Source organism: Oryctolagus cuniculus, chromosome 3 (genome assembly GCF_964237555.1).
Source record: "Oryctolagus cuniculus chromosome 3, mOryCun1.1, whole genome shotgun sequence".
NCBI classification, from domain to species: domain Eukaryota; kingdom Metazoa; phylum Chordata; class Mammalia; order Lagomorpha; family Leporidae; genus Oryctolagus; species Oryctolagus cuniculus.
The window spans coordinates 171,121,533-171,134,574 of NC_091434.1; the positions used below are offsets into that span (position 1 = coordinate 171,121,533).

The 13,042-nt window shown below is 54.0% G+C and overlaps 1 protein-coding gene across 2 annotated transcripts in view; it reads right to left on the minus strand.

Annotated features, from left to right (window-relative positions):
* Nucleotides 1-13,042, minus strand: part of LOC100342535 (solute carrier family 23 member 1) — a 70,373-nt gene that overhangs the window by 53,770 nt on the left and 3,561 nt on the right. For both annotated transcript variants that reach the window (XM_070071334.1, XM_008258149.4), the window contains exons 2-3: nucleotides 9,138-9,281; nucleotides 6,241-6,398 (exon numbers count right to left, since the gene is read on the minus strand). In XM_070071334.1, coding sequence (XP_069927435.1) covers nucleotides 6,241-6,398; nucleotides 9,138-9,281 — 302 coding nt within the window. The remainder of the gene's footprint in view (nucleotides 1-6,240; nucleotides 6,399-9,137; nucleotides 9,282-13,042) is intronic.

The following is a 13,042-nucleotide window of genomic DNA, read 5'->3' on the forward strand; positions in this document are numbered from 1 at the left end:
GCAGAGTTACAGAGAGGCAGAGGCAGAGAGAGAGAGAGAGAGAGAGAGGTCTTCTATCCACTGCTTCACTCCCCAAGTGGCTGCAACAGTCAAGGCTGGTCCAAGCCAAAGCCAGAAGCCAGGAACTCCATCCAGATCTCCCATATAGCTGGCAGGGGCCCAAGGACTGGGGCCATCTTCTGCTGCTTCCCCAGGTGCATTAGCAGGGACTTGAACCAGCGCTCATAGGGCAGCCTGGCATTGCAGGCAGCAGCTTAACCTGTTAAACCACAACACCAGCCCCACCCACCTTGGTTTAATGATGTTTGCAGGATTTCATTTCTTAATGTCATTTTCATCATTCATCATCATTCATGTTTAATCAGGGTGTGAGCTCCTTGAACTCTAACTCCTGATTAGTTGGTGCTTCTTACAGAACTTACTGGAAGGCCAGGCCCACAAGCTCATTCACCCCTGATTACGGGCACTTCACCGTTGTCTCTGCCATCATCGTAGGTGTCCATGACATGAGAGAGAGAAAGGACGCTTAGCTATTATCTAATTCAGCTCCTTCATTTTACAGCTGAAAACCCAGAGCCTTGCAGAGGCACGAGGACTTGACCTTGTTCCCGCAGCACAGAGCCAGGGCTGGAATTTAGGCCCCTGGTTTCCAGGTGTGAAAGCCAACACTACGCCAGGTTTGGGGAGGAGGCTCTGGCCCATCCACAAGAGCTGCATGTTCCTAACTCCAGTGGGGCTGGAGCAGAGCCAGGAGCGCCCGGCTATCCAGGCAGGGGACCTCCAGGCCACCTCCAGGGCTACTGAAGCCTCTGATGTGCCAGGGACCAATCCTGGCGGAGAGGAGAGTTCTGGGTTTTACGACGGGCCTGAGCCACAGACCTGAGCGTTAACCCTGGACTTGGCTGAGTCTCGGCTGGGGCACTTGGGCAGAAACAGGGGCTCACAGAGATAGGACTCCCTGCAGAGAGGCAGGGGCCGGCTCCCCCACCTCCTCCCCAGGGACCAGGAAGAACTTTCCCGGCGTTCTGCCTCCTGGAGAGGACTTGCAAAGGAGGAACTCTGATCAGAGAGCTTGCAAGACTACACTCGGCCCGCACGCGTCCTCTGGGTGCCGTGTTCTGTCTACCTTGGAAACAATAGGCCAGCCACCTGTCCATCCGTGCCCTGTGGTTTTGATTCAGGTAATGAAGACTAACTGGGTCCGAGTTTTTCCTGGCAACTCACCGTCTCTTTTGACAGGTCAGGCAGAGGCACACTGCACAGAATGTTTTCCCTTTTCAACTCCAGAGCCACAGGCCTGGCACGGACAGGGTCAAGAGCGGATTTACAGCAAGGGGCTGCTCGGGGCTGGCCGGGGTTTTGCCAGCTGAGTACCTTTGCATGATGCATGAAAACCAAAGCTTTTGGCCACCGACTTCTGTCTCCTCCCACTGCCTTCCTGACTCCAAACTTGGCATCAAATGACATTCGGAAAGCCATCAGCACTTCTGGGGCCTGGCTAAGGGGAAGTTGAGGCAGCATAAATTTAGTTGGGTAGTAATGGGATAGATTTATGTGGTTTACGACCACCAAACTACCCAAACATAGTTAACTGATTGCTAGTCATCTTGGGGTGAACTTGGTTTCCAGCAACACTCCTACCAACAATGGACCAGCTCACCCTGTGTCCTGATGGGGATGGGCGGGACCACAGGGCACACTGGGCCTGGACACGTCCTCCAGCACCTGGACTTGACACATGTGGAGGGGAGGGGAAACAAGGTTTGAAGCGAAAGGAGCCAGAAAGTGATGTGGAAAATCTGACAAGCGTCAGATCTGCAGGATTGCCAGAGATTTGGTCCTCACAGACACCCAGGCACAGTGGAAGTTTTCCTCTCTCAGGAATATACTTAATATGTGGCCCATTCAATTATTATTTTTTTTTTTTGACAGGCAGAGAAGACAGTGAGAGAGAGAGACAGCGAGAGAGAGAGAAAGGTCTTCCTTTGCTGTTGGTTCACCCTCCAATGGCCGCCAAGGCTGGCGCACCGCACTGATCCAATGGCAGGAGCCAGGTGCTTCTCCTGGTCTCCCATGGGGTGCAGGGCCCAAGGACTTGGGCCATCCTCCACTGCTCTCCCTGGCCACAGCAGAGAGCTGGCCTGGAAGAGGGGCAACCGGGACAGAACCCAGTGCCCCGACCGGAACTAGAACCCAGTGTGCCCACGCCACAAGGCAGAGGATTAGCGTAGTGAGCCGGGGCACCGGCCTGGCCCATTCAATTATAAATGCATCGTGCATTTATAATTTTTCAAGACCCTCTGATAAGAATCACACATAACAGAATTGGTCAGTGGTCCCGTGTTTGTAAGGTGCGAATCTATAGTAGTACCACACAATACAGCTTGTAAAATCACAATAATGCACCCCAACCAGCAGGAATCACAAACGTGGACCAACCGACCTAGAGGAATGACTGCAGAGTGATTGTTCTGTCTCTTTGCCACATTATGAGGTGATTAGAGAATGGGAAGCCACAAAATGCAGAGGTGGGAACGCATTACAGGCGACTGTTGGACAGTTTAATAAAAATGTCACACTCTTTTTTTAAAATGTGTGTATTTATCTGCCATTTGCTGTGATTACTTTTTTCAATATAAATAAATGTTCTCTTTTGTACATGATTTTGTATTTATGATTTTTCTTGTTCTTTTTCTTAAAGGGGACACTAAAAAACTGTATAACCTTCAGGTTGCACAAAACCTGGCCATGTTCTTGGACTTGATACTAAATAAATATTAAGGAGCAGCATCATGGTACATGGGTTAAGCCACTGCTTATGATGCCGACATCCCGTATGGATGCCAGTTCAATTCCCGGCTTCTCCACTCCCGATCCAGCTCCCTGCTAATGCACTTGGGAAGGCAGCAGAAGATGGCCCAAGTGCTTGGGCCCTGCCACCCATGTGGGAGACCAGGATGGAGTTCTGGGCTCCTGGCTTCAGCCTGGCCCAGCCCTGGATATGGTAGCCACTTGAGGGATCAGATCTCTCCTACTTTCACTCTCTGCCTTTCCAATGAATCAAAATGTCTTTGAAAATAAACAAACGTCAAAGGAAGGAGCCACGGGGCTAGTGGTTTTGGGTAGGGGAGATGAACAAGAAGGGTTGAGAGCCCTCACAGGGAGGTATGTGCTGAGAGGTGGCAGCCCATAGCAGCCCTGGTGTGAGGTCCAGAGAAGGGGCAGCGGGGGCCAGCGTGACAAGAGGGGGTGTGTAGAAACAAGGAAAGCAAGGCCCCAGGACACGCTCTCCACACTTGATATGCCCAGGCCAGCTCCAGAACAAAGGACTCCAATTTGCTAAGGCCGACGTTAGCAGCCCTCCCGTGAACACAGAGGACTTGATGTTAAAAACAGTGACTCGGCCGGCGCCGCGGCTCACTAGGTTAATCCTCCGCCTAGTGGCGCCGGCACACCGGGTTCTAGTCCCGGTCGGGGCGCCGGATTCTGTCCCGGTTGCCCCTCTTCCAGGCCAGCTCTCTGCTGTGGCCAGGGAGTGCAGTGGAGGATGGCCCAGGTGCTTGGGCCCTGCACCCCATGGGAGACCAGGAGGAAGCACCTGGCTCCTGCCTTCGGATCAGCATGGTGCGCCAGCCACGGAGGCCATTGGAGGGTGAACCAGCGGCAAAGGAAGACCTTTCTCTCTCTCTCTCTCTCTCACTGTCCACTCTGCCTGTCAAAAACAAACAAACAAACAAACAAACAAACAAACAAAAAAAACAGTGACTCCACAGGTACAGCAGTGGCTAGCTCAGCCCGCACCGGGCGGAAGCAGGCGCAGCTGTGCTCACAAGCTGTATTTCTCAGCTCCCAAAGCCCCTACCCGGCCAGGGAGCGCCTGCTCTTGCCCCACCCAGATTAGAACTCTTCTCCCCTGCTGCTTTGGAAAACCTTCCGCAAAGCGAGTGGCCCGAGTGCCTAGGCGTGCTGCCCTGGCGTGCTGCCCTGGCTGGTCCAGGGCTGGTGTCTGACGTAAGCTGGGCCCATCGAGCACTTGCCTGAGGGCGAAATGTGAGAACTGCCTGAGTAGCACTTGCTGGCCCACAGCGGGGAACGAGCGGCCAGCGGCCCGGCTGCAGTCACTTGGCGATGGTCACCTGAGCCGAGGGATGCCCAGCTAATGGGTGCAGAGCCAGGGATGTCTGCTAGAGGAGACTGGCGCTTGGTTACTGAGCAAAGAAGATGACCCTCGCCAACATGGGTGGGCACCACACCCTCCAATCAGGACAGCCAGTTTCTCCTCCCCCAGGGACAATGTGCAGATTTAGTGGGATTTAGTGGCCTCCCGCTGCGCACCCCAGAGCCCCCCTCCAGGACTGCTCCCTGTGTTGCACCATCAGCCCTTCTGGTTCTGCAGCATACACACGGCAGATCGTGGCACAGCCCAGCCTCTGTAACATGAGCGCCACCTCCTGCGACACATGCACATCCTATCGGTTCTGCCTCTCTGAAGAACCCTACCGCACACACACAGGAAGCCTGTCTGCACGGATCAAACACGGGCACTGGGAGAGCAATGAAGACACAGTCCTGCCCACGGGCCAGCAGACAAGAGCCTCCTAGGCTTCCTCTAAACTTCAGAGGGTCCACACCAGCTCCTCGGAGGAGGAGTCCACAGTGCCAGGGGCCTATGCCTCTCTCGCCTTGGGGCTCCTCCTCAGGCCCAGCCTGCTGAGGACAGATGCAGGATGCACGCCCCCAGGGCGGAAGGACAGCCAAGGGGCGGCTGTTCAGGGTAGGCAGGCAGCACGGAACCTGGATGTGCAGCTGGGGGCACCCACGTTCAAGAATGGAGACCCTTCGTGATTTGCAGCAAAGCCCGAAGTGGGACACGGTGGGAGCTGGCTCGGGCTGGCGGCTGGCCCTTCCCCCAGGGTGGGGGCCAAGAAGTCTAAACTCAAACAGGATAAAATTGATCAGGTTTGTTGAGCTGGAAGACCACACCTTCACCACGCCCCTGAGTGACCTCATGCCCCTCCCTGACTGCACCTGTGTGCCCACCGCCCAATCAAGCTAATTAACCACTCCTTTTGGGAGTGGATTACCGCTTGTTGCCCTGCGCCTTTGGGGAAGTGGCCTCCCAGGCCACCCACTCCTTGCTTCCTGCATGTCCCTGCAGGTGGCTGGCTCCTCTGCTCCACACGAATCCAGATTTCCCTCTCTTTTAAACAGGGCCCTCCCTTTCCTATACATTTCTCTCACTGAATATAAAACTTTATCACGCTGCCTGTTTATTTGTGCCAGTATTCAGAATTTTTCTCTATGAGCTAAGAACACACAAGGCTTATTAATATTGTGAATTATTAATAAGCAAATCGGTGACAGCAGGATGAGCGGAATGTGTTTTGTTTCAGGGTGTGGCAGCGTGGTTTATGACTTCCTGACATTTAGGCACAGACTGGCCCACGGATGCACTTGTCGAGGGTCTCACCAACACCAGGGGCAGGCCTGAGCGGAGACAGAGACGGAGAGGCTGCCACAGCATGGGAACGCTTGGCCATCGAGTTCCTGAGGCACGGACGCACCCCTGCCTTTCCCTTGGTTTGACCTGATGAGTTAATGAAGAACACGTCTTACACCGAGTGGGTCTGGATTTGTGCTCTTTCTGATCAGGTGTTCATTGCTCACGGAGGCAGCGAGTTAAGGACTTGGCGCACCTTTCCCCTCCTCCCTTCCCCCCACCCACTTCCTCTCTTTTATCTAGATCCTTGGTGCCTAACCAGACCCTTCTCAACTCCTTACAATGCAAGTGCCAAAACAGATAAGCTGCACAGGGCAGCTAGGAAACAGGTAAGAGGGAGATTCCCAGAGACTTCAAAGAGCGCCCTCTTCTGCCAGCTGCTTTCTACACCCACCCCGCCTTAGTGGCCAAGTCCCAGCTCCTAACCCGGATAAAAACCTGAGTCCAAAGAACAGACTGTCCCCAACCTCTGTGCTTCCAATAAAGCAACCTGTCTCTGCTGACGTCGGTCTCGGTCTCCTTTTTTCCCTCTCTCCTTTCTGGGGGTTTGAAAGGCCAGAACCCCACGCTGTTGCAGACCTAACAGTGAGCACTGGAGCCAGCACTTGAACCCAGGCTGGGGTCCTCGCCCGTGCACCCTCTCGGCAGCCACACCAGCCGCCTGTGGTCTCTCCAGCCACAGCCAAACAAACCCCGCAGACACCCTGGCAGGCGGTCAGGTGGCGCGGTTTCTCACCTACCTGATCCCTAGGAACACTTGCAGGAGAGTGCAGAGCCCCGAGACGAAGAAGATGGTGCTGATGAGGTAGCTCTGTGTCAGGGGGTCGTGCTGCAGGCACAGGTCCTTGGCCAGGATGAGCGGCACTGCCACGAGCCCCCCCAGGGCCGTGAGGAAGTGCTGCGGGCAGAGAGTGAGAGCCGTGGGCCATGCTGCAGCTGCCTGCTCCTCCCCCACCCCCCAAACCGGGGTGCAGCCCAGCACCTCGCGGGGAGCTGGTCCCAGCACGAGAGGCAAGAGGGCCGCGGCCTGGACAACTGGCAGAGTTGCAGGCAGGCAGAGGGAACGGGGAAGGCCTAGCAGCAAGAAGCAGGGAGCCTGCCGGAGGAAGTGGGCTGCGAGGGCGGAGCCCCGGCACCAGGAACTGATGCCCTGGGGAAGAAACCGAGGCAGAGATGCAAGTGTGGAGGATCTAACAGGAGCCAAAGTGGAGCCTTAAGAACCAGGCAAGAGCTCTCTGCTGTGGCCAGGGAGTGCAGTGGAGGATGGCCCAAGTCCTTGGGCCCTGCACCCCATGGGAGACCAGGAGAAGCACCTGGCTCCTGCCATCGGATCAGCGCGGTGCGCCGGCTGTGGCGGCCATTGGAGGGTGAACCAACGGCAAAGGAAGACCTTTCTCTCTGTCTCTCTCTCTCTGTCCACTCTGCCTGTCAAAAAAATAAAAATAAAAAAGAACCAGGCAAGATTCGGCCCAGCTCCGGCCATTGCAGCCATCTGGGGAGCGAAGCAGTAGATGGAAGATCTCTCAGTCTCTGTCTCTCCCTCTCTCTCTCTCTGCCTTTCAGATAAAATAAATAAATCTTTAAAAAAAAAAAAAAAAAAAAGCAGGCAAGAGGCTCATCACTAAACAAGGCACAGGAAGGCCTGAGCATTACCCTGGAGCTGTTGGCCACAGGCTATCTGAGTTCCACCTTTCAGACCAGATTAGAGCCGCAGTTCTGGGCAGGTGAATTCATTGCAGGTGGCCTCGCAATGCAGGGGACAAATGGGAGAGGGCGAGGGAGAGACAGACATGGCGCCACACAACCAACGAGGTGCAGGGATGAGCCACTGTCGCATGTACTTCAGCCCCACAGAGCGGAGAGGTGCACCATGTCGAGGGTGACACTCATGAGCTGTGGCCACTCTGGTTCTGAGTCACACCAGTGTCCAGCATGTGGCTCCAGTCCCAGCGCAGATCTGGCCACTGAGCCAAACATCCTATGAACCCAGAGCCATGCAGACACTGGCTTCTCAGCTTTGTTCCCGTCCAGGCTGTCCTCGGATAGACCGGATCTGTCAGCATTTCCCCAAGGCCTTGGGTCCTCGGTGCTGATAAAATTCTCCTGATCTGCAAATACGCCATGCAAGGATGACTCAACAGCACAGGTTCTCCACCTTGTAAGATCATAGCGTAAATGAAGCCAGGACAGCTGACTTGGTCTGCCTTCATTTAGATTATCAGCTGCTGAGTCAGCCAAAACAATGAAAGAATGATCGAAGGAGAAAGCCAAAAACCTGCTGCAAAGGGTTACCCTTAAGGTGTCCTTAGGACAGAATTAGGCCACGGGACCCAGCATACCTGATCCTGCCTGTCCTAACCACGCCTCCTTTCCACAGCACTGAGCAAGCGACATGTAAAGAAGGCATAGGAAGGCAGGTTACACACTCCTACATAGCCGGGGCTTGATGGCAAACCTCTGTGAGCTAAATTAGACCACAGGACACTGGCTTTTTCTTAGGAAAATGACACCCTGAAAGTATTCACATACCTGCCCCACTCAGGCAAGGCCAAGTGTGAAAATGGACCAGTACCTTCCGCCCGTGCCAGAGGAAGACAGCACCTTGCCACTGCCTAAGGTAGGACAGGCCTGGGCACCCACGAGAAGCCTGGGCCAGTAGCACCGGGGAGTGGGAGGCCCCTGTCTCCCCATCCACATGAGCAGAAGAAATGGCCAAGCCTTCCTTAAGGAGCAGTTCCCGCTCCTGTCACCAGGCCAAGTCACGTCTAAGGGGACCTCTCCACCAGTCACGGCTAATCCTCTCATGAACGTCCTGGGATAATCTGACCAGTATGACCAGCGCTGCTCCTGGACAGCAGAGTAGAGGGCAGATAGAACGTGTGTTGGAGGCGGGGGGACTCTGAACTCCCACTAAAAGTCAAAGCCTACACTTGATGTTCTTTCTTTGGCTGACGGGCAGTTTCAGCAGGTGCACTATGGTCACTGGGCAGTTGGCTGCCCCTTGGGGAAGAGTCAAGGGAAATTTTCAGTTCAGAAGGGCCAACATAGGGGCGCTTGGATGATCCTTGCCATTGCTCCTATGTCTTGTTGAATCAATGACACAGTAGCCTATTACAAATGCTTCCTTGGCCTGCCACCAGCTAGGTCAACACAGACCATGTGTTCTCCAGGCCAAGAGTCCACCAGCCTCATATATGCCCAGGCCACATTACCTACCCAAACTGGCCAGGGCCGACTCCCTCCCATTATCAGATCTCTTGAACTTAGAGAGCATGAGGCATTTGGTGGAAAGAGACACTAGAGCTAAAAGGGCTTACTCCAAGGAAGGTACTTGGCCTGGCCCCTCCCTGGCCTCCCAGGGGCCTCACTCAGTGAAACAGAGCTTTGACAAGCCCAGGGATGCTGCTGAGGGGCACAAGGGACCGTCAGCTCAGCACGAAGCAGCAGCCTCCTCCCCCACTCTAAACCCTAGAGAGAGAGAGACTGGAGGAGTCTTGCATGTCCCTAGAGGTCCACAACATGGAAGATGCAACTTCAGAAACTGAAGCTGTTGATGTTGGCTAACTGGACTTGGTGCTGGTTGACAAGGCTTTGGAGTAGAGCATTTCTGCACCCGGAGCTTGCTCGGTGGCATTACCTGGATCCCTAAGAAGATGCAGAGATACCACGGTGGGGTGTCCAAGATGCCATAGGCCAGGTGGCTGGGGCTAGGGCTCCCAGGTTGCCCATTCTTCTTCCTGTCTTGGTCATCAGTGTGGAAGCTGGACACATCATCACTCTTCTGCAGGGAATGAGAGAAGGATACATCTGGGCACTTTAAGAGGAGTGAACCATGGGGCCAGGGCTGTGGCGCAGCAGGTTAAAGCCCTGGCCTGAAGCGCCGGCATCCCATATGGGCGCCGGTTCTAGTCCTGGCTTCTCCACTTCCAATCCAGCTCTCTGCTATGGCCTGGGAAAGCAGAAGATGGCCCAAGTCCTTGGGCCCCTGCACCCAACTGGGAGACCCAGAAGAAGCTCCTGGCTCCTGGCTTTGGATCAGCACAGCTCCAGCTGTTGTGGCCATCTGGAGAGTGAACCAGCAGATGGAAGACTTCTCTCCTCTCTCTCTCTCTACCTCTCTGTAACTCTGCCTTTCAAATAAATAAATAAATATTAAAAAGAAAAAAAAAAAAGAGGAGTGAACCAGAGATGGACAGCCTTCCAAAGACAAGAGGCAATGAAACAGGGATGACTGATGGCCAGCTGGGCAGTTCAGGGCCAGAACCAAACCAGCGACTTTCTAGAGTATGCACCTGCAGCAGGGCCTGTGAAGCCTGGGCCCATGCAAGAAGAATGGGTACCTGTCGCTCCCCCTCTTCGTGGAGGAACGACACTAAGCCCTGCCTAGGCTTCATATCCGAGTCACGGCACCATTATGTCGCTCCCCCTCTTCGTGGAGGAACGACACAGGACCCTGCGCTGTTCTTTGGTCTGCTCGGCCCTTCCCGGGTTTGCTGCTGGTTCTTCCCGGGTTGGCTACTGTCCCTTCCACCTCCGTGGAAGGGCGGTTCCCCCTGGCCACTTTCCCCACTTCCGCAGGGGAGCGGCACACCGCCGGCCGGCTCTCTCGGGGGCTGCACAGGTGTTCCCCTTAGATGTTCCCGTTAGATGTTCCTGGTGCATGCCGTCTCTCTCCTCCCTTATAGTCCTCCTCCGCCAATCCTAACTCGGCTGCCCACACGCCGAGTACGCTGCTCTCCTCCAATCAGGAGCAAGTCCTACAGTTTATTGGCTGAACTGGAGGCAGCTGTGTAGAAGCTGTTTTCTTCTCTCCCAGCGCCATATTGTGGGAGAGCAGATGCATAGAATAAGTCTTAATTCCAGTAACTTAGTCTAGTCCGGGTTGCTCCCCACAGGTACCCTTCCTGAAGCCTTGGTGAATAAGTCATTTTGTAGAGCAGGAGAGGGTGGCCAACCCCAAGGGCAGAAAATGGGTAGATTTCCCTCCCAGACCCTCGCACTTGCTGGCAGGGAGCCCTGCGCTTACTCTGCTGAAGCGCTCTTCATGCACATTTATCCTAACAGGTGGCTTCCTTACACACTGATTGTGCATCACTCTTGTCATTCCAGCTCCTAGCGCAGACCCTGTGCTCAGTGTAGACCGAGCTGGTGCGTGAGTGACGGGAACATACCAACGTAAAGGAGTGCAGTACAGACGTCTAGAATGAGCTCAGGTCAGTAGCCAGTTTGGATTCCTCTGAGTTTAACCAGAGTCAACTTGGAATTGCTGACATTCCTGCCACCTTACTGGCTGAATAGCCGACTAGGCTTGGACACATGACTAGTACTTCTAGGTCTAGATTTTCCAAACTATACAAATGTCACTAGTACCCACTGCATCGATGGTTGAGAAAATTAAATTGGAGCAGGAAACACATAGTCCAATGCTCAGCACGTGGTAACCGTCCAATAAATATTGGCTACAACACCTTCGGCTTCCAGATTTCCATATATACAGAGAGTGTTGAACACGAGCTTAGGGCCAACATTTGAGCATCAGCATATGGCTAAGAATGTGAGCGCATCATTCCCGATGTGGCCAGGCCACCAGTGCAAAGATCAGGCTGCTCCTTCTGATATGGCCCAGTGGGGTCCCAGGAGCACGATATAATGGTCTGCCTTTAACCACAATGTTGCTTTCCATGGTTTCATTCCTCCTCCAACTGTAGTTCAAAAATCCAACATGGGAAATTCCAGAAAGAAACAATTCATAAAGTTTACATCACATGCTGATGAAATCTTGCACCATCTGGCTGTATCCTCCTTGGGCTGCGAATCGTCTCTGTCCATCACACGTATGCTACATAAGCTCTCCACTCACTGCTCATCGCTCAGTAGTGGTCCTGGCTGTCAGAGTGACCATCGCAGCACCACAGTGCTTGTCTTCGAGCCTTGTTTTACTTAATAATTGTCCCAAAGGGCAAATCAGTGTTGCAAAGGAGGCATCCAGACATAAAACATGAAATGATAGATTGGCCAGCGCTGCGGCTCACTAGGCTAATCCTCTGCCTGCGGCGCCAGCACACCGGGTTCTAGTCCCGGTCGGGGTGCCAGATTCTGCCCCGGTTGCTCCTCTTCCAGTCCAGCTCTCTGCTGTGGCCAGGGAGTGCAGTGGAGGATGGCCCAAGTCCTTGGGCTCTGCGCCCGCATGGGAGACCAGGAGGAAGCACCTGGCTCCTGGCTTCAGATTGGCGCATCGCTGGCCATGGCGGCCATTTGGGGGGTGAACCAACAGAAAAGGAAGACCTTTCTCTCTGTCTCTCTCTCTCTCTCTTAATGTCCAACTCTGCCTGTCAAAAAAATTTAAAAAAAAAAGAAAGAAATGATAGATTAACAATGGTATTACAATGGTACTTCCAAAAGTTCATGGAAAAGTGGAGTTAAGTTTATTTTGGTGCAAAATTTTTTTTTGAAGTCCATGCACACTTTTTTCATAATGTGCATTTTCCATGAACTCTTTGAATGGCAATTTTGTGGGGACACAGAAGTTATGGTACACACAGCGCTCGGTGCTATCCGTAGCTTTGGGCATCCACTAGGAGGTCTTGGATTCTGTCCTCCATAGGCAAAGAGAACTGCTGTATTCTTTAAAAAAAAAAAAAAAAGATTTATTTATCTGTTTGAGAGGTAGAGTTACAGACAGTGAGAGGGAGAGACAGAGAGAAAGGTCTTCTGTCTGCTGGTTCACTCCCCAGGTGGCCACAACTGCCAGAGCTGTGCTGATCCGAAGCCAGGAGCCAGGAGCTTCTTCTGGGTCTCCCATGCAGGGGCAGGGGCCCAAGGACTTGGGCCTTCTTCTATTGCCTTCTCAGGCCACAGCAGAGATCTGGACTGGAAGAGGAGCAGCCGGGACTAGAACCGGTGCCCATATGGGATGCCGGCGCCGCAGGTGGAGGATTAACCTACTGCGCCACGGCCCCGGCCCCAGAACTGCTGTATTCTAAGACAGGGTTTCCCAACCTCAGCATTACTGACATATGCACCAAACAAGTCTTAGTTGTGTTGCGTGTGTGTGTGTGTGTGTGTGTACTGTGTTCACAAGCTTTCCTGGCCTCTCCACCCAGCTGTGACAAACAAAACTACCCCCAGACACTGCTAACCACCATCCGTGAAGCTGCACTGCCTAGGATGCATCCCCCTGAGGAAGCCCTAACTCAGGGCAGGGCTGGCCGGGAAGGAGGGGAGCTGGGTGCAGTGGGCTGAGCCATATCCTACCTGGAGCCAAAGCAAAACAGTCCTTCATGGAGGGCGCTCAGTGGCAAACACATCCTTTAAATGTTTTTAAGAGATCTTTTTATTTGAAAGGCAGAGTGACAAAGGGAGTGGGAAAGACAGACCCCCATGGCAGGGGCAGGGGCTGGGGCTGGGGCTGGGGCCAGGTCCAAGCCAGGAGCCCAGAATTCCATCTGGGGCTCCCATGCAGGTGGCAGAAGCCCAAGCACTTGGGCCGTCCTCTGCTGCCTTCCCAGGCACATTAGCAGGGAGCTGGATCTGCAGCAGAGC